The sequence below is a fragment of the Madurella fahalii genome (assembly GCF_045866475.1).
Source record: "Madurella fahalii IFM 68171 DNA, scaffold_1, whole genome shotgun sequence".
Classification (NCBI taxonomy): domain Eukaryota; kingdom Fungi; phylum Ascomycota; class Sordariomycetes; order Sordariales; genus Madurella; species Madurella fahalii.
This window is the reverse complement of record NW_027263971.1, coordinates 5,652,293-5,676,568: the sequence shown is the minus strand read 5'-3', so window position 1 is coordinate 5,676,568 and position 24,276 is coordinate 5,652,293. Positions and strand designations below refer to the sequence as shown.

General features: G+C 55.2%; 8 protein-coding genes across 8 annotated transcripts; 4 read left to right on the top strand and 4 right to left on the bottom strand.

The window, feature by feature from the left end:
- Window positions 1-486: 486 nt before the first annotated feature.
- Window positions 487-2,535, bottom strand: MFIFM68171_01729 (uncharacterized protein; the record flags this gene model as incomplete). The annotated part of the gene is made up of 5 exons (XM_071057151.1): window positions 487-640; window positions 730-827; window positions 895-1,862; window positions 2,070-2,152; window positions 2,489-2,535. The coding sequence occupies 5 exons, from the start codon at window positions 2,533-2,535 to the stop codon at window positions 487-489; spliced, it is 1,350 nt and encodes a 449-aa protein (XP_070913252.1).
- A 547-nt stretch (window positions 2,536-3,082) lies between these two features.
- MFIFM68171_01728 (uncharacterized protein) lies at window positions 3,083-4,444 on the bottom strand (the record flags this gene model as incomplete). The annotated part of the gene is made up of 2 exons (XM_071057150.1): window positions 3,083-3,254; window positions 3,321-4,444. 2 exons carry the CDS (start codon window positions 4,442-4,444, stop codon window positions 3,083-3,085), a joined length of 1,296 nt encoding a protein of 431 aa, XP_070913251.1.
- A 1,124-nt stretch (window positions 4,445-5,568) lies between these two features.
- Window positions 5,569-6,852, top strand: MFIFM68171_01727 (uncharacterized protein; the record flags this gene model as incomplete). Its single annotated transcript, XM_071057149.1, has 3 exons — window positions 5,569-5,797; window positions 5,869-6,381; window positions 6,449-6,852. 3 exons carry the CDS (start codon window positions 5,569-5,571, stop codon window positions 6,850-6,852), a joined length of 1,146 nt encoding a protein of 381 aa, XP_070913250.1.
- A 1,175-nt stretch (window positions 6,853-8,027) lies between these two features.
- On the top strand, window positions 8,028-10,006 carry MFIFM68171_01726 (uncharacterized protein; the record flags this gene model as incomplete). The annotated part of the gene is made up of 7 exons (XM_071057148.1): window positions 8,028-8,132; window positions 8,201-8,293; window positions 8,365-8,434; window positions 8,488-8,844; window positions 8,915-9,137; window positions 9,205-9,592; window positions 9,671-10,006. 7 exons carry the CDS (start codon window positions 8,028-8,030, stop codon window positions 10,004-10,006), a joined length of 1,572 nt encoding a protein of 523 aa, XP_070913249.1.
- Window positions 10,007-11,954: 1,948 nt separating this feature from the next.
- MFIFM68171_01725 (uncharacterized protein) lies at window positions 11,955-12,331 on the top strand (the record flags this gene model as incomplete). Its single annotated transcript, XM_071057147.1, has 2 exons — window positions 11,955-12,015; window positions 12,081-12,331. 2 exons carry the CDS (start codon window positions 11,955-11,957, stop codon window positions 12,329-12,331), a joined length of 312 nt encoding a protein of 103 aa, XP_070913248.1.
- Window positions 12,332-16,358: 4,027 nt separating this feature from the next.
- On the bottom strand, window positions 16,359-17,158 carry MFIFM68171_01724 (uncharacterized protein; the record flags this gene model as incomplete). The annotated part of the gene is made up of 2 exons (XM_071057146.1): window positions 16,359-16,726; window positions 16,789-17,158. The coding sequence occupies 2 exons, from the start codon at window positions 17,156-17,158 to the stop codon at window positions 16,359-16,361; spliced, it is 738 nt and encodes a 245-aa protein (XP_070913247.1).
- Window positions 17,159-19,128: 1,970 nt separating this feature from the next.
- On the top strand, window positions 19,129-20,006 carry MFIFM68171_01723 (uncharacterized protein; the record flags this gene model as incomplete). Its single annotated transcript, XM_071057145.1, has 3 exons — window positions 19,129-19,267; window positions 19,347-19,687; window positions 19,785-20,006. The coding sequence occupies 3 exons, from the start codon at window positions 19,129-19,131 to the stop codon at window positions 20,004-20,006; spliced, it is 702 nt and encodes a 233-aa protein (XP_070913246.1).
- Window positions 20,007-21,366: 1,360 nt separating this feature from the next.
- lub1 (WD repeat protein Lub1) lies at window positions 21,367-23,921 on the bottom strand (the record flags this gene model as incomplete). Its single annotated transcript, XM_071057144.1, has 3 exons — window positions 21,367-22,634; window positions 22,690-23,800; window positions 23,874-23,921. The coding sequence occupies 3 exons, from the start codon at window positions 23,919-23,921 to the stop codon at window positions 21,367-21,369; spliced, it is 2,427 nt and encodes an 808-aa protein (XP_070913245.1).
- Window positions 23,922-24,276: the final 355 nt, after the last annotated feature.

Below are 24,276 nucleotides of genomic sequence, written 5' to 3'. Positions count from 1 at the left end.
ATCGAGTACGACCCCAGCGCATTTTCGGCGCCCCGGCGAGAACAGCAAACTGCAGCGAAACTGCAGACATTGAGCATAAAATGGTCCGGCGTTGTTCTGGGCCGTGTGGGAGGACAAACGGCTCAGCAAGGTGCCCGCGCAGGAGCCCCGTTACCTTGCGTCAATGGCTACCTCGCCGCAGTTTGCGGCGCGAATCGATACGCCGTGCCCTGGGCTGACGGGCCTGTGGATCCCGATGGCTCGTCCGCTTCCGAACCGAGCCTGTTGATGTCGTGTTGGTGAAGAAAGCAGCCCCGCCAAGCCCTCACTTTCCCGACCCAGGCGACAACCGCGACTTGATTCGCTAGCTGAGCCTAATTCTGCCCTACCAATTCATGACAATTGCCAGCTTTATCGATTTGGGGCTTGGCTACGCTGCCACATGCCCAACATTCATCGGTTCAAAGCCAACGGCAAATATGATACATCATGGTCGTGCAAATCCACTCAAAACGCCACCCTAACGCTCTTGCTCTCAGATAACCGCGCAGTTCCCACAACCGCGGCACCGACGGCCAGAGTCGTGCCGGTCCATATCGACAACGCGAGGTAGCCTGAATGGCTTAGTATCTGGCCGCTGATGGGTGTACCGATGAGCGCGCTTGGCAATGGCCGGCTGTCAGCAACATCTTCACTCATCCTCAGTTGAATACATGATGGCTGCCCTGGGCCTCGGGGTTGTCGCCATACCTGACTGATACGCAAGCCATCAGAAAACCGACAGCGGTCCCTTGGCTTTGGTGGGATGCGACCTTTCCTGCACAAGCTGCCTGGAGACTGATAACGGCCTGGACATGTTGTAGCACGTTAGCATGCCATTCGTAACCGAAATAGGCCAGGAGATAGGTCGCCTACGCCCGAAACAAAGCCATAGGCCAATGCCCACGCGACTAGCCCTGCCAGGGAAACCGCAGCCGTCCAGGCGAAGCCGACAGCCCCCGACAGAAGCGCTGAGATGGTGAGGAGGTTGTAATGGCCGTATTTGTCCGCCAAGTATCCCGGCACTACCCTGCCGAAACATGAGGCAGCGTTGAGTGCGGCAACGAGGTAGAAGGCAGTCGACGAGGATTGGCCCCTCGCGACGGCGTAGGCCGAGATGTAGAAAATGGGTGTGAACCAGCCAAGAAAAGCAATCGCTAGGCCGACGCAGAGAAAGATATACGTGCGCTTCCTCAAGACGGAGAAGTCCGTCTTGGGCCTCTTGGCCTGCTGTCTAGCATCGACCTCCTCGACGCTCATCATCTTCTCTTCCGTGCCATTGTCCGGGATCGGTGTATCCGGTGCTGCGCCCTGACTGCCATCGCACCGTCCAGACAAGCACTCGCCCGTCACCGGCTTCGTCCTCGGCTCAACCACCGTCAAACACACCACCCCTAGCAACGGCAACATCGCAAACCCAACTACCCTCATACTCCACGCAAACCCCACCCGGTGCTCAACCAACAACTTCTGCAAAACCACCGGCCAAACCACACCTCCGATCGACGCTCCCCCTATCGTCACACCGACCGCCAGCCCCCTCCGGCGCGGCATGTGCCGCATCACCACGCCGAGCGGCGTGCAAAACACCAACGACATGCCCAATCCCAAGAGCACCCCCTGCGCCAGGAACAGCTGCCAATACCTCTCACACCACGAGGCCGCGAACACGGCCGCCAGCAACGCCGCGCTGCCGGCGGACAGCAGGCGGGTGGGGCCGACGCGGTCGACGAGCGGGCCCGCGAGGCCGGAGCCGAGGTAGAGCAGGAAGACGGAGACGGAGCCGATCCACGAGATGGCCGAGGCCGAGTGCTCCCGGAGGAGGGCGGTCTGGTAGTAGGCCTCTGTTCCGAGGACCGGGCCGTGTTAGCGAATGTTGCTTTCCCTCTCGAGTTCTCGGGTGGCTCTGGCGAGCAATCTTGGGGCGTAGGGTAAGAGGCCCTCTAGTTTATCTCGCGGAGACACTGCCTCATCGTGCTTGGTTCCTGGGGGATATAGTGATACTAGTTTATAAGGGTGGCAAGATTTGCCCGGGGAACTCTTGAACGTACGGAAGACGCCGTAGGCGTTGAGGAAGCCGACGGTGCTGAACAGCGCGAGGAAGCCCCCTGCGAGGGCTGAGTAGGCGCGAAAGCTGGGTTGTGAGGTCAATTACTAGTACCTTGGGAGAGGATAAAGGGTTGGGAGAGAGGGGACTGCTTCGTTGGTTGGTTGTCTTGGGGGTTGTGCATAGGTAGGCAACTAGCTTGCGGGGCTGTGGGATAATGTTGGGGTTTTGTGTTATCGTGGCTCCTCAGCGGTGTTGGCGTCGATTGTGTTGTGATATCTCCTTGTCAACCCCATTGCCGTTGTTGTGACAATGGGGTTAGGGTATTATGCAGCGAGGCAGATAGGCTCGTAAAACCCCCAGGACAGCGGCCATCAGTCCGAAACGGCGAGCCCATTGAAAAACAGAAACACAAATACTTACCCTATGGTTGATTGCGGCGGTTGTTCACCCGATGGTATTGCCGTCATGGTGTTTAGTTTTGTCTACAATGATTATGTCAATATTTTGTTCTGCCCGCCCAGGCGGGAAAGCTCTCAGTCACTTAAAATGTCGTGAGGGCCGGACTGGGTTTCGAGAACAAAACCCATAACTCAGGCTGATCATCCGACGCAGATTTATTTAAAGTGGTTATCAAAATCAAATGTGGTAAAGCTCTTTCGGTGTAGCCGTGGGTGGGAATAGTACGTATCTCCACTAGCCACCCCACATGTTCGGACTAGTTAGTGTAGAGGAGTCTTACCCTTGCTCCTCGAGCACCCTAGTTTTACCGGGATTGTTACGGCGGACGGAGTTTTCGCACGGATATGACAGGATTTCTAACCCTGGCCCTAATGAGAACTGCTAGTACAGCTAGAGCAAGAGCGGAAGTCATAAGCATGAGCGTAGGGGCAGGCTCGGTGAGTTGGGTCAATTGCTGTGCGGACTGCAGAGGGAAACCGCCGGCGTTTGTTTATCTCTATCTACGGGCTGTCGTTTAGTTACGAGCCCCCGATCCAATTCAAAAGAACCGCAGACTCATTGCTTCTCAGATGGGCCATACGTCGCCGCCCATGCATCATAGGTCGGTGACAGCATAAGCTGCTGCATGTGGCGTCTCCGAATCCCGACATTTCCGCCGTCAAAGATGGGGAGCACCATAGCGGTGTTCAGCAGCTCGGAGAAAGGCTGGTTGAGGTCATAAGCCGTGCTGCCATGTCGTTGGTTAGCGTGTTCTGTCATACGAGTGTGATAGCGTCTCCCTGGTTAGACTTACATTCCTACCGCGTTGATGATATCAGTGCAGGCCTTGACAGCCGCGTCGCTACAGTAGACTTTAGCGGACAGTGCTAACTCGCGGCGGGCGTCATAGTCGCCCGGGCCGTTCTCCATCGCGTGGGCAGCCTTCCAAGTCAAAGCCCGCGATGCTTCGGTCTGCATCTTGACGCCCGACAACAAATCAGCAAACGCCTGGCGCTCCAGCAGCGGCACGGCACCGTTGCGGGAGTCGCGTTTGGCAAAAGCTAGCGCGGCATCGAAAGCCGCCCTCATGAGGCCTACGCCCATGGCACCAACGAGGACGGCGCTGGCGTCGAACGAGCCAAAGGCGACCTGGGCGCCCTGTCCCGGCGGGCAGAGCACGTTCTTGGCCGGCACACGGACGTTGGTGTACCTCACGTGCGGTCCCGAGACCGAGGTGTGGGCCGGCGTCGAGATGTGACGCAAAACCTCAAAGGCCCCGGGGCCGTTGCGATCGAGGTCGGCACGGGTTACCAGGATGATCATGACATGGTCTTTGGGGTCGCTATCAGGCTTGGGCGCCTCGGTGATGTCGCGGCAGACGACACAAGCCAGATCGCATCCCTTGAAGTCCCAGCCGGCGCAGTTGGTCGCCCACATCTTCTCGCCGTTGATGACCCACTCGTCGCCTTCGCGGCGTGCTGTGGTCTGGAAGCCGGGGGCACCCTTCTCCAGCGCGTTGGCGACGCCGCCAGGCTCGCTGAAGACCAGCGAGGCCAGCGGAGCGCCTTGGCCGCTGAGGAAGGGCGCCAGGAACTCGGCATGCTCAGGCTTGCCTGCGATGTTCAGTGGGGTCAGGCCGAGGCCGGTGGCGAAGATGGTGAGGGCGGCGGATGGCTCGACAGCATAACACTCCTCCACCATGATGGCCGCCTCGACAAGACTTCCAGCGTTGCCGCCATGGGCGGGCGAGATCTGGCCCTTAAGGAGACCGCCCTGGACGGCGGCCGCATACGCCGGCTTGGTAGCTTGGAAGCGCTCATGGTGCTGCTCGTACTTTAGGTACTCGGCTCGAGCGGGCTTGAGGACATGCTGGGCAAAGCCGGCGGCGGCGGCTCGGGTGGCAGCCTCAGCTGGGCCGAGATGGAAGTCCACGGGCATGTTGTGCGACCAGTAAAGCAGTGAGCCTAAGGTAGTTGGTGGTCCGAATGTGTAAGCCGCGTGGAAGGATTCAGCGTGGGAGGAAAACTGCCGGGCTGCACAGAGACGGCAGCGGGATGCACGGGGTAAAAAGAGAAAAAGAAGAAGAAAGCCTCGATACTGGATGGTTGGATGCCCTCGTCGAGTTTGGGTATCTCCTCTCTCCGTCGTCCATGCCTTACGCGACCCACCGAGCTTAGTGCATGACCCCGCAAAACGCCCAAGATACGGTGGGACATGGCGTCTCCACGCTCTCCTTTCTTCTGCCAAGCACGGTCAGACGTGCAAATCTCTCGGTCCGTTTGTCAGCAACGCTTGCTGTTGGGTCTAGCCAGGATCGGGAGTGAGCAGCCCTTTGGCCAAATTTGAGTTGTTCACCCCCGCTCAGCGAGAGGCCATGCATGCTGTGTTGTTTTGGCCGAATGGGAGGAGAGAACGAGCTGGTGAGCCGGTTGTTGTGTGCCCTCGAGATTCGCTTCTTGCACAATTAATCCGCACATGGTAGGTTTCGGGTCTACACAAATACCCAAATTGGGCTTCAATTTCTTTATTTCTTCACATCTTTTTTATTTTCATTTTGACTTATATTTTATTTTATCTCTTCGTTATGTTATATTTCTTTCGGGGCATATTTTCGAGAGGTCGCAGTGCCAGCGGCACCGGGCTTGACTCCGAGACACCACCCCACCCCGAACCCTGTCCCGTCCAGCCTCCCGGTTGTTGACAGATTCAGCTCATGGCTCAGGGCTTGCAGGGCAAGGGCAGGCCCTGCCGCCTCCAAAGTGGTATCAAGATCAGCGTGCCGGGAAAGATACGGAATAGTGTAAAACCGCCAAAGCAGCCTCAAAATCCGCGGTGCTCGCCTACACTAGTGCGCACTAACAGGGGACTCAAGCGGAACGCATAACCAGAAACACAGGAGCAGTCAGCCCGAGAATGCTACCCCCTTTTATGCCATGCAGAGATGAACTCCCCGGGGGCCACAGAGCATTGATTAATCCTCCTTGCCCACTCCCCGAGAATGCAGTGTGCATTCTCTTCGTCAGCCAAACGGCTCTCACCCGCCCGCAGAGACCCCGTACGCCATGTCCGAGACCACAGCCACTCCCGCCGACCCCGGCTATGTGGTCGGTGAATCACGCAGCGAATCCCTCATCATCATTGTCACTTGTATGATGACTCTATCGACCGTTGTGCTCCTGCTCCGCATTTTGGCCAGAGCCCGAGTCCAAGGCGTCTCCAGTGGAGCCGACGAGTGGACTATCCTAGCATCGTGGGCTTTCAGCATTGCCTTCACCGTCAATGTTTGCGTACGTAAGTGCTCGAACGTCGAGATGCCGTCCCCGGAATCTTGCTGGACTACTAACATCGCGGCGAACGGGCAGAAACCAAACATGGGCTGGGCAAGCACGTTGGGGATCTCCCTCGGACGACAAACTTTGCAGCCGCCCTAGAGCTCTTCTACTACGGAGAGGCCACCTACTACATCACCGTCAGCCTGACCAAGATGTCCATCTTGTTCCTCTATCTCAAGATTATTCCCCAGCGGGGTTACCGCATCTTCAACTGGATCATGATGGCCTTCGTCTTCTTGACCGGCCTCACCTGCGTGGTTGCCGGCATCTTCCAGTGTAATCCAATTCATAAGGCCTGGCACACTGAGGTCCCTGGCACGTGCTTCAACCAGGTGGCGCTCTACCTCAGCAATGCCGGCCTCAACATCTTCCAAGACCTCATCATCTACTTCCTACCCGTCCCGACGCTTTGGAAACTTCAGCTCCCCAGGAAGCAGCGCATCGCTTTGATAGCCGTCTTCATCATCGGTGCCTTCGTTTGTCTCACTGGTATCCTACGCCTGGAGTCGCTCACTATGGCATCCGTATCCAAAGATCCTACCTGTAAGTCTGACCCACGCCACGCATGATAATCGGACGCGGCTAACATGTACGCGACTCTCGATTCAAGGGGACAACTACGGCGCAGCAATATGGTCTTCTATCGAGTCGAATGTGGGCATCGTCTGCGCCTCTCTCGTTCATCTCAAGCCCTTGATCGTGCGATATGCACCGTCTATGCTCGGCATCCAGCGGACCACGAGGCTGCCCGATGAGCGCTCGGATCCGACCGGCAATAATGACCTCCGCACCTTTGGCCAATCGAGCAACAAAAGCAAGCCGTTTGGAATTTTGACGGAAATAGAGCTGGAGGAAACCATCGAGCCCAAAGTAGCTCGATCCACAGCCTATACGAGTGACAATCCCAGCGACAATGACTCGGACGGATTCACAGGCCCGCAAGCCTCAGGTATCCACAAAACGACGCGTGTAAGCATTTCCTACGGAGACCAGGAATCCGCCAGGGGATTCTGAGCCCAGGGGCCCGGGGGCTGTCCTGGGCCCTTCGGTAATCGTCCTCCGGGTTGACAGGCAGATTCCTTTCCGGATCTGCACCTTTGATAGCAAAATTAGGAAATCATGTCGCGCCTGTGCTCTTTGGGTCTTGCCTTGGCACAAGAATCCGTGATGGGGAAACGGAGAATCCGAGTGTAAACGAAGTGCCCCTTTTTGTTGCGTGGAAAACTCTGCCCTTGACATGTCCCTGATCCAAGACTCGACACCCACATCTCCCGATGGAGTTCGGGAAGCGATGGCAGAAATTTCGCAGCGTCCTATTGGGCTAGATATGGTGTTTGGCGTATTCACAACGGTGCGACTCCGCCGCTAGAACAATCCAAAGGCTTCGGCGGAGAGAACTAGGCTATACTGGGCAAGGCTGAAGGCCGATCACACCAGGACCGGGAGTCCGTGAGAATCCGTGCGCTCGCCGGCACCCGGTAGCGAGTTTGGCCGTTTCATATTGCCAGACCGAGAATGGGTCCTCTGGGGTTACCAAAGCCTTGGTGATGGGAACACAGGTCCAGGGAACAGGGCAAGGGCACATGGTTGAAAGTTCTCACCTTTTTCAAGGCCACCCTGGAGAGGTATCCGACCAGCCGCGAGGCTAACAGCCAGTTTGTGGGCAATATGTTCAAGGGAAACGGAGAGAATCCCAAATCAAATGCCCAATTAGGCCTTGCGTTTTGAATCAGACCCGAAGGATGGGAAAAGGTAAATAAAAAACAGCATTCCATAATTCCGAACCTTGTCAGCATTCGAGGAAGATGTCTGGCATCACAATCCCTCGGTTGCGCTTGGCCCGGGTAAATCGCCCTGCGACTTGGCCTTTGTCAAGGGCATCCTTGAGCTCATCTCAATGACTTGAACAGCGCGTCCGCACGCACGTTGAGCTGCCACGGCCGGGTGCCATTTCTATGGAACCGTCCCCGTCTTTCTTGACCCGCTCAGACGGTACCATGGTGCCAGTGAATGGTGGGAACTAGTTCGGGCGGGCCGTCAGCTGGGTTATCAGACGGCGGAAGTAGTAAACGTATTAATACCTCGATGAAGCCCATGAGAAATCTTGTCAAGCTGCTTGAACGGCATCTCGTTGTGATTTTATCTTGACGTTTGCTCATACCCAGCAAGCACTGGTCGTTTAGGTCACCATGCTGTCCTCGCCCCCCAACGATCTGGTCCTTGCCGTGCGCTTTGCACCACTGCTTCGAGCTGATCTTGATTTGGTCAACATAGTGAGATCCGCAGGCATACTTGTGAGTAATAGCCCACCGACCCATTGCTTCATGCTCAGGGTTCTAATACATATACTGTTCCGATGTAGCTTTTTGCATACCTTGCCGGCCTGTTTGTCTACCGCTACTTCTTTCATCCGTTAGCAGGATTTCCGGGCCCAAGGCTCGCCCCGTTCAACAATGTATGTATACAAGATCCTATTTCCCCTTTTCCTGTGCTGGGGGGGCACGTGACTGATTCCTACCATTGCAGGCGCTGTGGTTCTGGACTCTGCTCAGGGGTAGAGCACCTTGGGTGAACCATTCCTGGCACAAGAGATACGGTACGGTGAACCCTTGTCGTGTCTGCATCCTTACACTAACGGTCGGCCACAAGGTCCCGTGGTACGAATCGGCGTAAATCATCTCAGCTTCTCTACCCATGCTGCCCAGAAAACTATTTACGGTTTCGGCACCAAGGAGGTTCCGTCTTTCACGAAGGACCCGGAATTCTCCACTCCCGAGGTTGATGGCACAGTCAACATCATCGTTGAAATTGACAGGAAAGAGCACGCCCGCATGCGTCGCATGCTGAGCTATGCCTTCAGTAATACGAACCTGTACAACCACGAACATGTTATCACACGACGCACGGATGAGATGCTCGATCGCTTTCACGGCCTGCAGGAGGAAGACGGCAAGAAGGGCATCAATTTTGTCAAGTGGTCATACTACGTGACATACGATATCATGGGTGAGCGGATTTCAAACAGACTATGGCCATCACAGGGCATCGACTAACAGAACGTGTTATAATTAACTAGGAGAAATGTGTTTCGGCGATCTCTGGGATGTGCAAACCGCAAAGCAACCGCAGGGAAAGTTCCACTGGGCCGACGTAATCACTGCCACAACCAACGTGAACGATATGCTTCGAGCGATTTGTGTCATCCCCGGCTTGTTCAGCCTGGTGACCTGGTACATGCCCAAGAGCCTGCAGGACACCATCGTTCGCCATGCCGAGTACGCGAATGAGTACACTCAGGCGTAAGAAGCATTGCTACTATCCCTATGAGGCCTTCGAATCCGCGCTAACCTAGCATTCTCCGCAAAGCCGCCTCGCGATGAAGACGGAGCGCAAAGATTTCCTCTACCACATGCTCAGCGACAAGAACCTTCCCCGGCCGGCCGACAGCGAGATCGCCTCGCACTTCCAGGCCCTCATGCTTGCCGGCAGCATCACCACCGCAACCTTCCTGCCGGGGACCCTCTACTATCTCTGCAAGAACCCAGACAAACGCGCCCGCCTCGTCAACGAGATCCGCAGCCGGTTCCCCACGGCAGCCGACATTAACGGCAGAGCGCTGGTTAACGACTGCCCCTATCTAGATGCGGTATGCCAAGAGAGCTTGCGCATCTATCCGCCCGCCGGCGCCGCGCATCTGACCAGGATCGTCCCCGAGGGCGGGTGCGACATTGCCGGGTACTGGGTGCCCGGAGGGGTAAGTCGCGTTCGGCAATTTTTGGTGAATCGGGATTTTGCTGATAACTCCTCGCTTTTGCGTTCTCCCGAAAAACAGACCCGCGTCTCGGTCCACCCGTGGTCCGTCGTCCGCGACGAAGCCAACTATCACGCGCCGGACGAGTTCATCCCCGAGCGCTGGCTCCCCACCGAGCCCGAGGGTCGGCGGGGCGACAGGCTCGAGACCAACCTGCCCTTCTCGTCCGGCCCGAGGGGCTGTCTGGGGAAGAATTTGGCCTACCTCGAGATGCGCATCATCTTGGCGAGGTTCTTCTGGCGCTATGATATCAACTGGTTCGATACTAGCGTTGACTGGGAGCGGGATAGCATGGGGTACACCGTGTGGAAGAAGCCTGACTTGAGGTTTACGGTAACCCAAAGGGAGGACTTTTGAATTTGTGGGTGTGCAGGCGGCATTCTGGGGACTACTTAGGGATCAGGCAGGCGTAAGGGGTTAGAAAAAAAGGGTGTGGTTTGAAGTGTAAACTGATTAGACTAGACATGGCAGGCTTTCGCCGTGTTCGTTGGTGTGGGTACGTTGCAAGACAGAGACCGACTGCTATTGAAGATGTTCAAACCATTGAATTATATTTTACAGAGCCGACAAGTTAATCCAGGGTTTGAAGTGTTGACTGTAATAACGGCAGTATCAGGGTCGCTGCTAATGTTCAGCTTGTCCCTAAAGGTGAGCATTGGATTATTATTCTTCCTACACCGCTTTACCCAGGATGGGGTATGCCGGACCTTCTACCGCTAAATACATAGGAAAACCGTACCGCAAAGGCCGGGTGAAAAACCTATAGCAACAAGTAGTAGACGCCAGTTAGTTGCAAAAGAAAGGAAGGCCTTATAGAAGGCCCTGAAGACTCCTAGTCTTCGGCTTCCAGTTCTAGCCGTCGAGCCAGGCTATATTCCATCAAGCGGCCCGAATCCATCAGCCAGCCCAAAACCCTCCTTAATAGCCTGAGGTTCCGGGGGCCATTGCCCTGTAATACAAGGCTAAGGTCCCGGTGGGTTCGAATTTCTGACCTCGGCCAGATTCTAGGCTTCGGTGGTATCGGGCACCACACAACAAGGTGCTCCACTGTCTCCCGGCCCTCCCTACAGCTACAGTAGGGAGTAGGGAGGTTTGGGACCCCGTGCTGGAAAAGGAAGTCCCGTAGGCCAATAGTCCTTGTCCGTGCCTGTACTAGTAGGGAGCTCTGGGCTTTGGTGAGGTCCTGGTGCTTTCGAAGGGTCCTATTGGTAAACAGTAGTTCAGGGGGACCTTCGTCGGCCAGCCTGGTAGGCCGGCCTCCGACCCCCTTTTTCTAACGTGCCTCCCAAGCTCTGCTCAACGCTTCTTCGGCTGTAGGTCCCTGATCCTGGTCCCGACTCTGGGCCTGGCTTTGTTCCCTCCCCTAGCTTGCCCACTGGCTGATAGTAATAGCGGCTTTTTCAGATATTGTCAGCTGTTGTGATAATTAAGTGGGGGATAGTGCACTGGCCGGATAGCACTCTAAGACAACTCTGGGACTTCGGGTCCGGCGGTGTAGGTCCGGGGTATCGGGTTCCCGGCCCTCCGGGCTGGATCAGGTGATCGGACTGAGAACCCACTTTTTTTTCTGTATTTAAGACTGTCCTGACTGTCGACCTCGACAGTCAAGGACAATCAAGATCAACAGTTCAACCAATTCTTTCTTTCGATTTGCTTGCTCCATTGGGAGCTGTCTTTACGGCCTCCCTCTAATCAGAGGGAGTCCTGCCTGTCTTTGTTGCTACTTTGGTCCAAGCCACGTTGCTGGGAATCCTGGTTTGTTGTCGGGTTTCTCAGTCGTTGTTCCTCCCCTTGTTTTGTTATCTTGTTGTTTTGTTGATGGAGTGGATGTGTGTTTTCCGCTCCATTTCAGTAAGGTGAGCATTAGAGTAGCCGCCAGGTTTAGGGATTTGTGATTTCCTTTATTTGAATCATGTAATGCTCCTTGTTGGTGCCCGTTAGGAAACCAGCGAGTACGTACATCGTCGCTTTCAGGTGGTGCATGCCCCTGATCACACCCAACCCAAGTTCAGCTGGCCCCGTGCGACATCCAATCGACGCAGATCTACGGTTGAGCCAAGAATGCATTTACTGCCATATACGACGCAAAGAGCGCAATCGCACCTTTTATCCGCTACGTTACGTCGTTGCTAAGTGGGCGGGCTCATGATGATGTCAATGACATGACGTAGCACATGACGATCACCAACTACGGTATAATACCACTCACGCTCGACCAACCTCGAAAGCTCGCCGAAACCAACACAGATTCCAATTGAATCCTCACTAAACACATTGAAACGGCAAACCATACTCTGCAGTCACCATGTCTGACCCCCACCCGCAAGGAGGCAACCTTTTCGATATGGCCAAGGAGGGCACCAAAGGTCCGGGTACCTTGACTCTTCGATCCTCATCCCGGAAAATAATATTAACTAATTGGGATTCACAGTCCCCGAAGATGCAGCAAAGCCCAACGTGATCCCGGCCGGCGAGAAACCCAGTCAGAAAGGAGAGGGGAGCGCAGGCGGTTTTGGGGTATCCGACAACACAATGGGAGCCAGCTCGCTTCCCGAGATCGTGAGTGCCGCTGGAGGACAACTTCCCGAGGACGTTGGGCAGAAGTATAGCAGGGCCGGCGGCAAGGAGCGAGGGGAGCAGCAGACCACTCCGCATGGCGGACGAAACCAGCCTTCGCATTAGAATTGGGAGATTCGAATTCACCAAAATAGACTTATCACATAAAGCTTCATCCACACACACACACTTGGAGTGGTGAAAGAAGGTGTCATGGACGATGCCGATCAGGGGAAATAAGTATCTACTGTATCGAGAGTTTGGGTAGGCGATCTCGTCTGAACCCTAATTTACAGCCGATCTAGTAACTGTGGCGGATTTGAATGCTCACGATCCCTGTTCGTCATCGCACATATCTTGGGCCTCGACCAGTCGTTTCTAGACTTGGAAGTGACCCGTCGGATGGACTGTATATTTTTGCTGACCTTCGTTGGCTTCGGTTAAACTCTTAGTGCCTTTACCTAATATTGGGCTAGATATGCTAATAACCTAGCAAGGCAATTAAAAGAGCAAGTGACCGCCTCTGGGTGATACTAGTTGAATGGCCCTCTTCTGAATCCACTAGAGACTATGCAGATGATCGGAACGTCAATGTTCATGTTCAATCGCAACATGAATATTAAACACCAACGACGGCAATCCGCGGTTCCTTCCAGGGCTGTCTTTTGCTCGCAGCCAAGAGATTCAGGTCTTTGGGCGCTGTATTACTCGGGGGTCTAGCCGACGCAATATGGAATCGAGGCTTTGGGCCAAAACTAGATTGAGCTGGCTGCCTCGTAATCCCGTCGTACCCGTGTCCTCAAGGTTGTGATACCTGGCTACTCCACACAATGAGAACGCCGACACACAAAACCGCCAGCACAGCTTCTTTCCACCATCTATAAAACGCCTCGACGTCCACGTTGACGGGGAACGCATCTCCAATGTCACCTCACAACCCAGCTCAGGGCAATCGACGAAGCAAACACGAACCCCAATTAGTTGTGACTACCTAACCTTAGCGAGGCAGGAAAACCGTAACTCAAACGCTCGGCGCAGGCAAGTCCAGTGGAACAAAATGCCCAACCCAACAGCTGGAGCACCAATGATCCATGACCGAGACGTCATGCTTAAGGACACTAAACAACGCCAGTATACCTGCGTTTGCTATTGTCTATGCGACGAGCCCGTCCCCGTCAAGGGCACGTACTGCGGGAACTGCGCCAACGAGAATCACAAAGAGTAGATTTGCTTGCTTAACATAGAAACATCTGCCTGAAGCATCTGCAGAGGGCATGCTGGCTTTTGGCGCTGGTGTGGATTGGGAGAATTGTCGTCGGCATGCCAGCCGTCTAATAGGCGATTTGCCGGCAACGTGTTTGAAGGAGTGGGATATGTAAAGGAATTCCCGAGACATGATGATGGAGAGCCAAGCCCAATGTGTCTATGCTGGCGTGCAAATGACTGAGACGCTTAAGCGAGGCAGCCAGCATGACTTGACTCTGACTTGTGCCTTTGGTCGACCGCTTGTCGGGGAATAGGATGGTTTGGGAGAATAGGCGGTGTATTAGTACCTGCGTAATTGAAGTTGAATCAAATGAATTATTGCACCGGCACTGAGTGCTGTCTGGCAAGAACATGCGCTGTGATTTCATCGACCTTCACAAGCCGAACCTACGGACAAGCGCCAAATATGGCGCTTGCCTGCATGATTGACATGGGACGTCACCAGAGGGCCAACTCAGAAACAACCCTACTCTCCTCTGAGTCGTTGTACTTGATGCGTATCCAGAACAGTAGCCCGAATGAACGGCGCTAGGTCGTTCATAAAGAAAGATGGCGGCTCCAGAAGCGTCCCACTTGCCACCAACGTCGTCGTACTGGTTCTCCCCTTCCCTAGGGAGGCGCACCGCCGTTGCACTGTAACGGCGCGGTGTCTGTGGATGTCATCTACGATGGGCTTTCCAAAGAAGTCGTTGGCCAATCATCCATGAAAGGTGCACGTTGTATTATTTTGTGAGAGATGAAGCGCTCTGTTGAGCCAATCCTCTCGAATACCCTATGGCTACTCTCCGTTCACCGACGTGGATCCCGAGTCGCAACCACGCTGCTCCTCGTTCACCCGGAGAGACGAGTCCACAAGGCCAAGGCTGTAGGAACTCTGGAGCGAGGGGCTCAGGTTGCGTCTTTATCATCGGTATCACACGCATCCCACTTAGAGATTATCCGGACCATCTGCTCCATCTTCTTCCTCAGTTTTCTAAGCGGAATGTGGTGATAGGAGACGAGAACTGGCTCGCAAGGGAAATATCGTGACGGCATCCTCAATCTGTCGAGGAATGCCGAGGGAATGCGAGCGGTGTAGAAATAGAGGCTGGGGTTATCTGTATCAAGAGCAAGGAGTTGAACCTTCAACCTGATTCAGCAAAAGGTAAACCGACAATCCCCAAGTAGAGAGACATACCCTAAACCATGCCTGAGTATCTTGGGAGGAACTAGTATTGCGCCGCTCTCCTTGAGCCAAGGCAATCAATACGGCTACGATATATGGGTCTTCTACTCTATTGCTTGGTCGAAAGTGGTGACGCGGTCCTATTCGAAAACGGTCTAGGGTCTGGAGCTCGAGATAGGCAAGGGTGGGGGCTTCGGCAGACGGGGAGCGCGAGAAGACGGCGTCATCTCGAAGAGGAATCGCAAATTGATCAAACAAGAATGAAAGGTCGTAGCTGTCGGAACGATAAACTTTGTTAGCAACGCTCGTGATCCGTTCACATTCTAGGCTATCTTGCGATGTGTACTTGCTGAAACCATCTTGGTATATTGTACTCGTCTAGGAGGTCTTCAACTACCCAGGCGCCGGACGATGCTTTATGTGGTCGAAGGAGACGATCTGCGGCCTCACGGATAGCTGCTGAAGTCGACAGGCTCATGGCTGCTCTAGGCGCTGCGTTGTCCTTGGTGTGCTGATCGGATTTGCCCGCGCTAGAGCTTCGTTTCGAAGGTTTAAAAACAAATTGGCAGCACAAAAGCTGCAACTGTACAGACGTCCATCGTATCGGATGGACAAACAGACGGGTTCTGGGATATTGCCGTAAGACGTGGTTGATCGATTGCGGCTCTGGCGGTTGGATGGGATAGACGACAGGCGGGAACACTCCGACTGAAGACGCGCCTGTGGATCTTCGGCCTTCATGTCTGTGGGACCGGGTGCTGGGGAACATCTGTCTTCTGGACCTTGTTGTAATGCTGGTAGTGTCATCTTATGCGTGGCGAGCGGATTGATATGACCGGCCGTAATCGGTTGGCGGTGTCGAAGTGTAAGTTGAGCAAGCGAACAAACCTGTAATTCCTTATTATCTATTATAACCCTAACCCTAATTCTAATTACAACCAGCCACAGCCAGCCACAGCCACATCTCCCTCCATTACCTTCCCACCAGACAATTGTCTTTGCAGAGAAGCGGATTTGGTATCAAGGCACAAGTGAGAGGTCCTGCCTGATAACTATCATTTAGTGGGCAATACAGCCTGTGCTTCCCTATTCTCATCCTTATCACCTCAGCTTCTTTCCTGTCGTCTTAACCAGCATGAAAGCATAAACCATACTTGGCGCTGACTCTTGAGGACCTGAGGGTCGGGTCGGCGGTTTGTTGAGATGGCATGAGACCGAAGAGTCCTGGCGCCACCAGGCTGGTGGGGATTCCAGGGAGGATAGTGATTCTGATGATGATATGGAAGAGTAGCCTTATGCAGGAACATCCTCTAATGATGCTGCGGTGGAGATTCTGTATTTTTATGCCAAATCATTTCTGGTCATGGATGAGGAAGTGCGAAGCTGGGCCATTCATAAGGAAACATGGAATGTATTAAGCACCTACGACCTAATTCGTGGTGAATTAATTACTCTATCGGAAGCCTGGGGTTGTGCTGTGATCTCCCGAGACGAGCTGTCAAGCGTGAAATCCGAGGACCGGAAGCCTTGCGCTATCGAAGACGTGCGGGACGCTTAGGTACTAGTATCTACTTAGTAGCACAGCAAGTTGGGTATGCTGGCGCGGCAACAATCGCTGGCCATTGATCCCTCACACCCGTTATACTCCATAATATCAGTGCCTTCCTGCACTCGAGAGCAACGCTAAAACCTCCTTCGCTGTTAAGCAGAAGTTCAAGCTTGTCACCTTCGGCAATACATGATGGTGCTAGAGAACATGTAGTCGAGGTCCGGGAATGTGTAGCTGGCATAAGTGGCATCCATGACGGTGAAAGCAGCGAGCGGATCCTCTGACTGCGGGCTATGGTCGACAACCTTTTCCCATTCCTGTAGACTAGCACCAACGTAAATTCCGGGGAGAACCGTAAGCGCCTGGTTGTAGATATCGAGCTCCATATGGATGCCGAAGAGCAGGGTATTCCCATCCACAAGTGCGAAGGCACCGGGGTCATCGACGACCTCGAGGCCGAGCCTGGCACAGAATTCTTTGTCTCTCTGCGTAAACCTCGGCTCCTGGACCACGCATCTGATGTCTTGGCCGCTCCATAGCTCTGCACACTTGTCAGCAATTCAAAGCGTCGAGCAGCGGTGTTGGAAGGATGGGTGGCCCAACTCAAGTGGTCGACGATAAAGCAAAAAGCGGCAGTCTGCACATGCGCGGTCCGTCTCGCTTGGGCGCTGCCGTTGCTTGGCTCGAAGGGTCCCGGGCCAAGGCAGACGGCTGTTCTGATGAGCGGGCGGCCCGGCTGGTTCCGGATGAGTTCCATTGCCGCCTTCATACGCTCCCACCATTCTAATACCTGCCAGTCGTTGGTGGCCGTCTTATGGTACCGCCACATATCGTCGACGGAAAACTTTGGGTTGGGGTTCGGGACGATGCCCTCGACTGGGAAATCGGCTCCGGCGTCTGCTGGTGCAGGAATGTTGCGAAGACGACGACCCTTGCGTTTAACTTGATTCCACTCGCCTTCCTGGCCAGCCATTGTGGCGATCGTGTCGGATTGTGGGAGAGGAAAATGAGTGGATACTGCTTGTAGCAAAGTCTCTATTGGGCAACTGAGAGTTCTGCAATTATAATGTTACTGTGTAAAATGTCAAATGCTGCCCAAGAGCCTCCTGCACAAGTTATCGAACATTAGGCGGGGCACCAAGGCGATAAGAAAACGATAAGCAGGTCCCTCCAAGCTCACCTCTGCCTGCCCTGCCTGAACCCATCGAAACCCTCTTCAATCCACTACCTCTTTACGGTATACGGAAGCCGAGCCCGGCTGATACAATCACCAACACCCATACCTAAGTTTGTCTCGTCCGTGTGCCGGCGATTTCTGATGCCACCTTCATTTCTCTCCCCTCCCGACAGTGCGGTAGGGTCAGCTTACCGATTCTTTGTTCGCTACTACGCATCAATTTTCGCGACTGTCCGCCGACGCAGAGATCTTTTGAGTTGGCAGGCTAAATTATCGCGGTCAATTTACGTATTCTACTGTAGTATGAGGCGATTGTCCCCAGTCAACCTCCCCATGTTGGCGCGGTTGCTACAAAACATCTACTACGTACGCACAATGGACCCTGGCTCACTGCACATCTGCACATCTGCACATCTGGACGCATGAGCGCAATGCAAAGAATCTGAAATAGCCCGCAGCGTTGCACTCACGCACGGTGCCTGGGAGGCGTTGCACACCTAAGTGAAGCCGTGCTTTGTGCCACAGGCAGGAGCCGATCGAGAAAAACTGTCAGCGGAAACCGACCCCAATGGCCTGTGGAACATGACACAATTGGTTTCCGAATTGGGGTCCTGGGCGCTTAGCGCTGGCGAGAGGTTGGAGGAAAGGCGGGCAGAGTGGGGAGAATCTGATGTGACTGATCCCGGGCTAAACAAAACCGTTCCCTCTCTGCCGTGTAACACCATACCTTGGCGTCTTTCCGGATTTCGCACGCTCCAAGATGGCCCCCGCGGACCAGAGTCTGCTGGGGGCGCACCGACAGCTGTTGCGCCCTGGTCTGGTGAGGCGTTCACCACCATTTCCCGCGACCAGACCATGCAAAAAGGCGAGGATGCAGCTTTCGCCATCGGGGCATCGGGAGGAGCCTCTGCCCCTTCGACAGGCCCGATGGCAACAGTGCGCAATGCGATCGGGTGCTGGCGCTGTCTGAGGACAGGGCTGTGCGACCACCGATTGGATGGGATGGTGGTGACTTACTTAAAAGAGGGAGAGGGAAGGAAAGGGCTCCGGGACGACATTGGCCAGGTGGTTGACCTGCAATCGCCCTAGCCCAGCGACTCGCCAGCAGCCGAGCGGCGAGACGGCTTCGCCCATTGGCCGCAGCGGCATCGGGTGACAGGGGGGTGGGAGGGTCGGCACCGCGCGGCTTGCGTCTCTGCAGCATGTTTCTCCGGCTATGAGTGGCCGGGCCGCCTCCAAGCATGTTGCTACCAAAGAGCCGTCCAGATTGGGTGGGCGCTGGCCGGCATGCGAAGATCGGGTTCTCTGCGCGCGGGGAGAGGATGCAATATTAGTCGAGGTGACAGGCCTGGGCGGCTGGAGAGGAGAGGGGAATGGCTGCATTGGCTGATGCCGCCAGATATTACCCTCCCGCTGCCCAGCGGCCTTGTTCTTACCGTTCCCTTCTCTTACTCTTGTTCGAATTGCATTTCAGAAGAAGTGTTCGATTGCGAGTCCCGGTTCCCATCGATTGTTGTCGTGTTCGGTGGCTCGGCAACATCCAAGGCCACCGCCACTCTCACACAGCGCACACCGAGATCGACAGAGAGCTGAGATTTGGAAGGCGGGCGGCCGCGATTGAGAGATAAAAAGAGGCCGGACGGTTGATCAAGAGGAGGACATCTATGGGAAGTGGACGGGCGTCATCATAAACTCTGACGAGCCAACTTTTGCCGTTTCCTCGACTCTCCTTTTTTTTATATCTTTTTATCCACAGACCCTCCGCAATGCTTTCATCAACACTCCTCACCGTCGCCGGCGCGGCGCTAGCATCGGCACACGTTGTCATCACATACCCAGGGTGGCGAGGCAACAACCTGATCACAAACGAAACATTCCCGTACGGCATGCAATGGATGTATCCATGTGAGTGCTTTTTTTTTTTTTTTTTTTCAGAAAGCTTTTAAACACATCCCTGGACCTTGAAACTGACGCCGGTGATAAGGCGGTGGAATGGAAGTGACAACAAACAGGACATTCTGGCCGACAAAAGGCGGCGCGGTCGCCTTCCAGCCCGGCTGGTTCCAGGGCCACGAAACGGCCATGATCTACATCAACATGGGCTTCGGTACCGAAGGTCCGGAGCTCGGCCCCCCGGGCGGGCCCCCCAACATGAGCTTCCCCATGATCACGCCCTTCCAGATCCTCGGCCCCACGAAGAACCCCTACCCGGGCACCGTCTGCCTGCCGCAGGTGCCCTTACCCGTCAACACGACCGTCAGGGCCGGCGATAACGCCACCATCCAGGTCGTCGAGCTGGCCGTTCACGGCGCCGCTCTCTACTCGGTATGCACCAACCCACCCTCAGAGCAACTTTCTGTAGCCCCCCTACCCCGTACCGGTACCGTGAACGGTGATGGCTAACGGTTTTGACGGGCGGCAGTGCGTCGACATCACCTTTGTCGAGCCCGGCGACCCCCGCCTCGGCGAGGTCACCGAGGAAAACTGCTTCAACAGCACCGAGATCGGCGCCGCCGACGTCTTCTCGCTCACCCTGCGCGCCTCGGGCCAGATCATCGGCACCAGCGGCGCCTTCCGCAACGCGCTCACGCCCTACCTCGGATACCTGCCGCTGGTTGTGGGCGGGCTGTGGGCGCTACTATGAAGTGATGTGACGAGGAGGTGAAGGGTGATGATGAGGGGAAGGGGCAAAGGGAGAGGGAGGGTGTAAAGCCCCGCGCGGCCGTTGCTGTGATGATGCGGCAGGCTGCGCTTGTATATTTGGCATATGGGAAGGCGTTTTAAAGGGTGAATCGCTTATTTTTTCTTTTGTTCCCCTCGGTGGAAAGGGGGGATGGGGTATATCCGGCCGGAAGCCTTACTTTCTTCTTATTTTCTTCTTTTATTTCCGTTCTTGTCTTTTTGCCTCTTTCCTCGAGTCGTCCCTGGATGGAAATGGCTTATTGAATGGGCTGCACACTCATCCAACCCCACACAGTCGGGTTGGACATATGTGTTTGGATGAACCCCCTATCCGAAGTGGAAGGGTGGAATCACGGGCTTGCGTCTCAGCTACCTCTCCCATATTTAGGGCATGTAGCACACCAGGGGTGAATCTCCTCTGGGATCGGATAGATATTACCGTAAAAACATCCGGAATGATGACGTTGGAAATCGAGGTTACAGTATCTGCCACACAAATGAGATTTTCGCCTGCTCTTGTGTTCGCGCATCACGAGATTTTGGGAGTCTGCCCGAGAGCGCAAGACCGCGAGTCCACTTCTCAGATGGTATGCAAAGTCCGGGCCTTCGGTGTTCGGGAAGTTTCGGGCTCTGTGACGTGACGAAACGGAGAGCTCGAATGTTTGTATCAACAGCCGCCGGTCGAGGAGGGAACAAGGGGGTTCCCAAATCACCGTCGGAACGGAGCGTGCATCCGGGGGTTACCGCCGGCCCCGTCACAGTTGCAGGCGGCTGGCCACTTGTCAGACGTCCGATGTACCCCGCTATCCGCGTGTTAATCCTTTACCATGCAGCAGAGCTATGGGAGGAGGGAGGGGAGTCTCAGGGAGGCCCAGGTCGGAAGGTGGAGCAACATCTGACATATTTTGTTGCCGTTTATGGCGCTGCGACTTACTGAACATTCCCCACCATGAGGTTACGAATTCAGGCCGGCGCTGGGATAGGCCGTTTCGTCACGTTTAGTCCGAACTTGGATAGGGGGCCGCGTGATTCCCATGCGATCTAACTGATTCCAATATCTTTCTATTTGCGTTGATTAAACCGGGCACTCGACGTGTTGAGTGGCTCATGAGCCAACGTGCTACTCGTCTGTGGCCCTGATAACTGCTGTCAAACACTGCTCAAGCGCGAGGGATAAGGTTCTCTCCAGGAATCAAGTCGAGGGCCCGCATCACACGGATGCTTAAGCGCGTTGTCATCGATCAATCACTCTATATACACTATATTCCCTCCTTATCCCTCTCATGATCTCATCACATCACGGCAACGCAGCAGGAAAATCCCTACCGTTTCAAGTACGCCAGACACTCCTGCGCCAGCGTCTTGATGCGCGCCTCGCCAGACTTCTTCGCCGCCTCCCCGACTGGTTCGCCAACCTCCAACGTCTTGGCAACGTCCCTCGCATCGCCACCAATGGTGAGGATCATGCCTAGTGTCATCAGTGCGCGGAACAGCACTTCAGGGTCGCTCTGCCGGCGAATGACTGCTTCGGCCACCTGACAGAGCTGCAGGAGCACTTCGAGGTCGACCGAGTCCCGCTCGTTGAAAGCGAGGCACGCGAGGTTGAAGGCCGTTGAGGTTAGGGCAATCTGCAGATTGTTATTGTCGGGACCGATTGGCCCTTGATCATTGTCTACGCCGGCGATGCGTACTAGCAGGCTGGCGATGGCGCTTGCTTCTTGGATTACGAGTTTCCTGCCTTCTGCCGTGTTGAAGAGGTTCGTGATTGCGCGCAGGGCCATCATCACGTTGTTGGCGTTGACCGGCGTTTGGTCAAACTTGGTGGTGAATTCGGCTAGGGTCTGGCCGGTCTGCTGGATGGGCTGTTGCGTGTCAAGAGCACCCCTGAGGACCACATTGACCAGATCGCCGTAGTTATTGTCTGTCAGGGACGCGGTGCCCGGATACGCCACGAAACAGCGGATGGCGTCCAGGGCAGGGAGTCGGTCGCCGTAAGGCCATTGTGTAATGATGGTGTAAACGCTACGCTGCGCCTCCGAGAGCGAGGCCGGTGGTTTGTTTTTGGTCGTGGGCCCCATCGTTGCCTGCATGGCTGCCTCAAGGCGGTTTAGACCATCGGGGTTCATGGCGATGTGCTTGTTCCCGGCCAGTAGATGCTTCTCGTTGAGACTTCTCAGCTTCTTGGCGACCGGCTCCCACTTGGCCTGGGTCAGAGCGAGGTACTCTGTGTGGGGTAAGTATTTTTTAGTAGGCTGGGCTGCTTGCTCGGGCTTGTATCGTGCTTCGGTCCCGTATGGATCTGCCGACGGGGCCTCGGAGCTTTGTCCAATGGTTGCGCCCTTGGTGTTGGTGACAATAAATTTTGCCACTTCATCGATGTACGATATAGGGAGTTCGTTGTCCCCCAGGAATTTGGTTGCTGCCTCGTATGGGTTCTCCGAGAGGTTGTAAGGCAGCTTGAGTGGCGGTTTGCCCTCTTCGATGTCAACGTCAAAGACGTAGTCGTATTCTTGTCCATTGTACTGGACTTTCCGCCCGCTGCTCCCCGAAGAGTCTACCACAGTTCCGACATGAATCCACCGCTGCTCGCCTGGATGGGGGTCAGCGTACGCGAACGGAAAGTCGTGGAAGGTTAAATGGCTTACCCAATGACCACTGGTAGGCCCCGATGGTGCCATTTTCTTCCAGGACCGTCTTTACTTGGCCGTCCTTCTTGCCGGCATTGGTGGCAAGCCAGCTGTGTGGGTCCAACTGCTCCTTGTTGAGCGCGGGCCCCAGTTGTTGCTGCGGGATGGCAGACGCCCGGACTGTCTCCTCGAATTGCGAGAGAACTTCGGGCTCTGCTGTGCGCTCGGCATTGCGCGTAAAGACGCGGACGACGTTATCGCTAGCGCCGGACACAATGTCTCCGTTCTCGGGGCACACGGCAACGGACCACACGGAAATGGCCGGGTGTGTTATTGTTTGGATGCATTCCGAACCTCTCCAGATCCGGACGGTCCGGTCTTCTCCGGCACTGACGATCTCGGCTGTTGGCAGACAAGCGAGAGAGTAGATGAAGCTGTCGTGGCCCCGCAGAGTTCCAACTTCTGTGCCGTTCATTTTCCAGAGCTGGATGACGCCATCGTTTCCGGCACTCGCAAACTCGGCTCCACTCGGATGACCTTTGAACCCGCCGGGCAGCTTGCAAAGGGCACGCACAACAGAATTGGTAGGAAGCGTACGCCAGGGCTCAACCTCATTAGCGTGGTTGACTTTGCGCAGGTCGTAGATGCGAATATTGTTATCGGCACTGCCTGTGACGACCGTGTGCTCGTCGTACGCCAGGACCGCCCAGACACTCTTGACCTCGCCTTGATGGGCGAGCTGTGCGGATATCTCCCACTTCTCTGTCCCCCAGACGAGCGCTTTGCCGTCCCATCCGCCGGACACTATGTAGGTCCCCCGGGGAGATACATCAAGCGCACACACGTTGTGGCCATGGCCGATGAGGAGTCTGTCGGCATTGTCTGCCGTAGTCAAGCTTGGCCGCTTCGCTTCGATGATTGCTTCGTGGCCGGCCGAGACAATAAGACCCTCAGGCCAAGTAGGCGAGGGACGAAAGAAGGTGAGCGAGTTTATGTAGCCATGGCCCTGGCTGGTTATGGTGGCATCAAATGTTGGCGGTTTGTCGGCTGTCTTGCGCCAGAGGCGCACCGTCTGGTCGCGGGACGATGAGAGGACGGTATTCGCAGTCGGGAAACACACGGCGCGGACCTGTTGCGGCCGGTCAGTTAGCTACTTTGTAATCACCGAGCATGTTGACAGAACAGAACAGAACAGAACATGCATCTGCGTCGTGACCCTTTAACTGGGCTGAGAGCTTGTAATCCGGCATCGCGCCGCTCGATCAGGTTCCGACTGGGCGAGGCGGGGTAGCGATGGGATTGTACTTGAGGATGGCGGCAGTGGGAATCAGTGATTCTGGTAAAACCAGTCCCGTAAGTCGAGCCTCGTTGCTTGCAAGATATGATGACCTCTGTTCAAAATACTAAAGAAATTCAGCAGACAGATGCTGGGGATTTGTCAGGCAATTAGTGAGGGAGATGGAATTGATTGGAAGCTTGGTTTGGTGTTGCTGGGTTGCTCGCATGGCGGGGTGATCGACCAGAGGCCAGGGGCAAGCTGCCCGTTGCTGCGCCCAAGTACAGTACCAACGCTTTGCATTCAGCTCCATCGTGAAAGAGATCAGC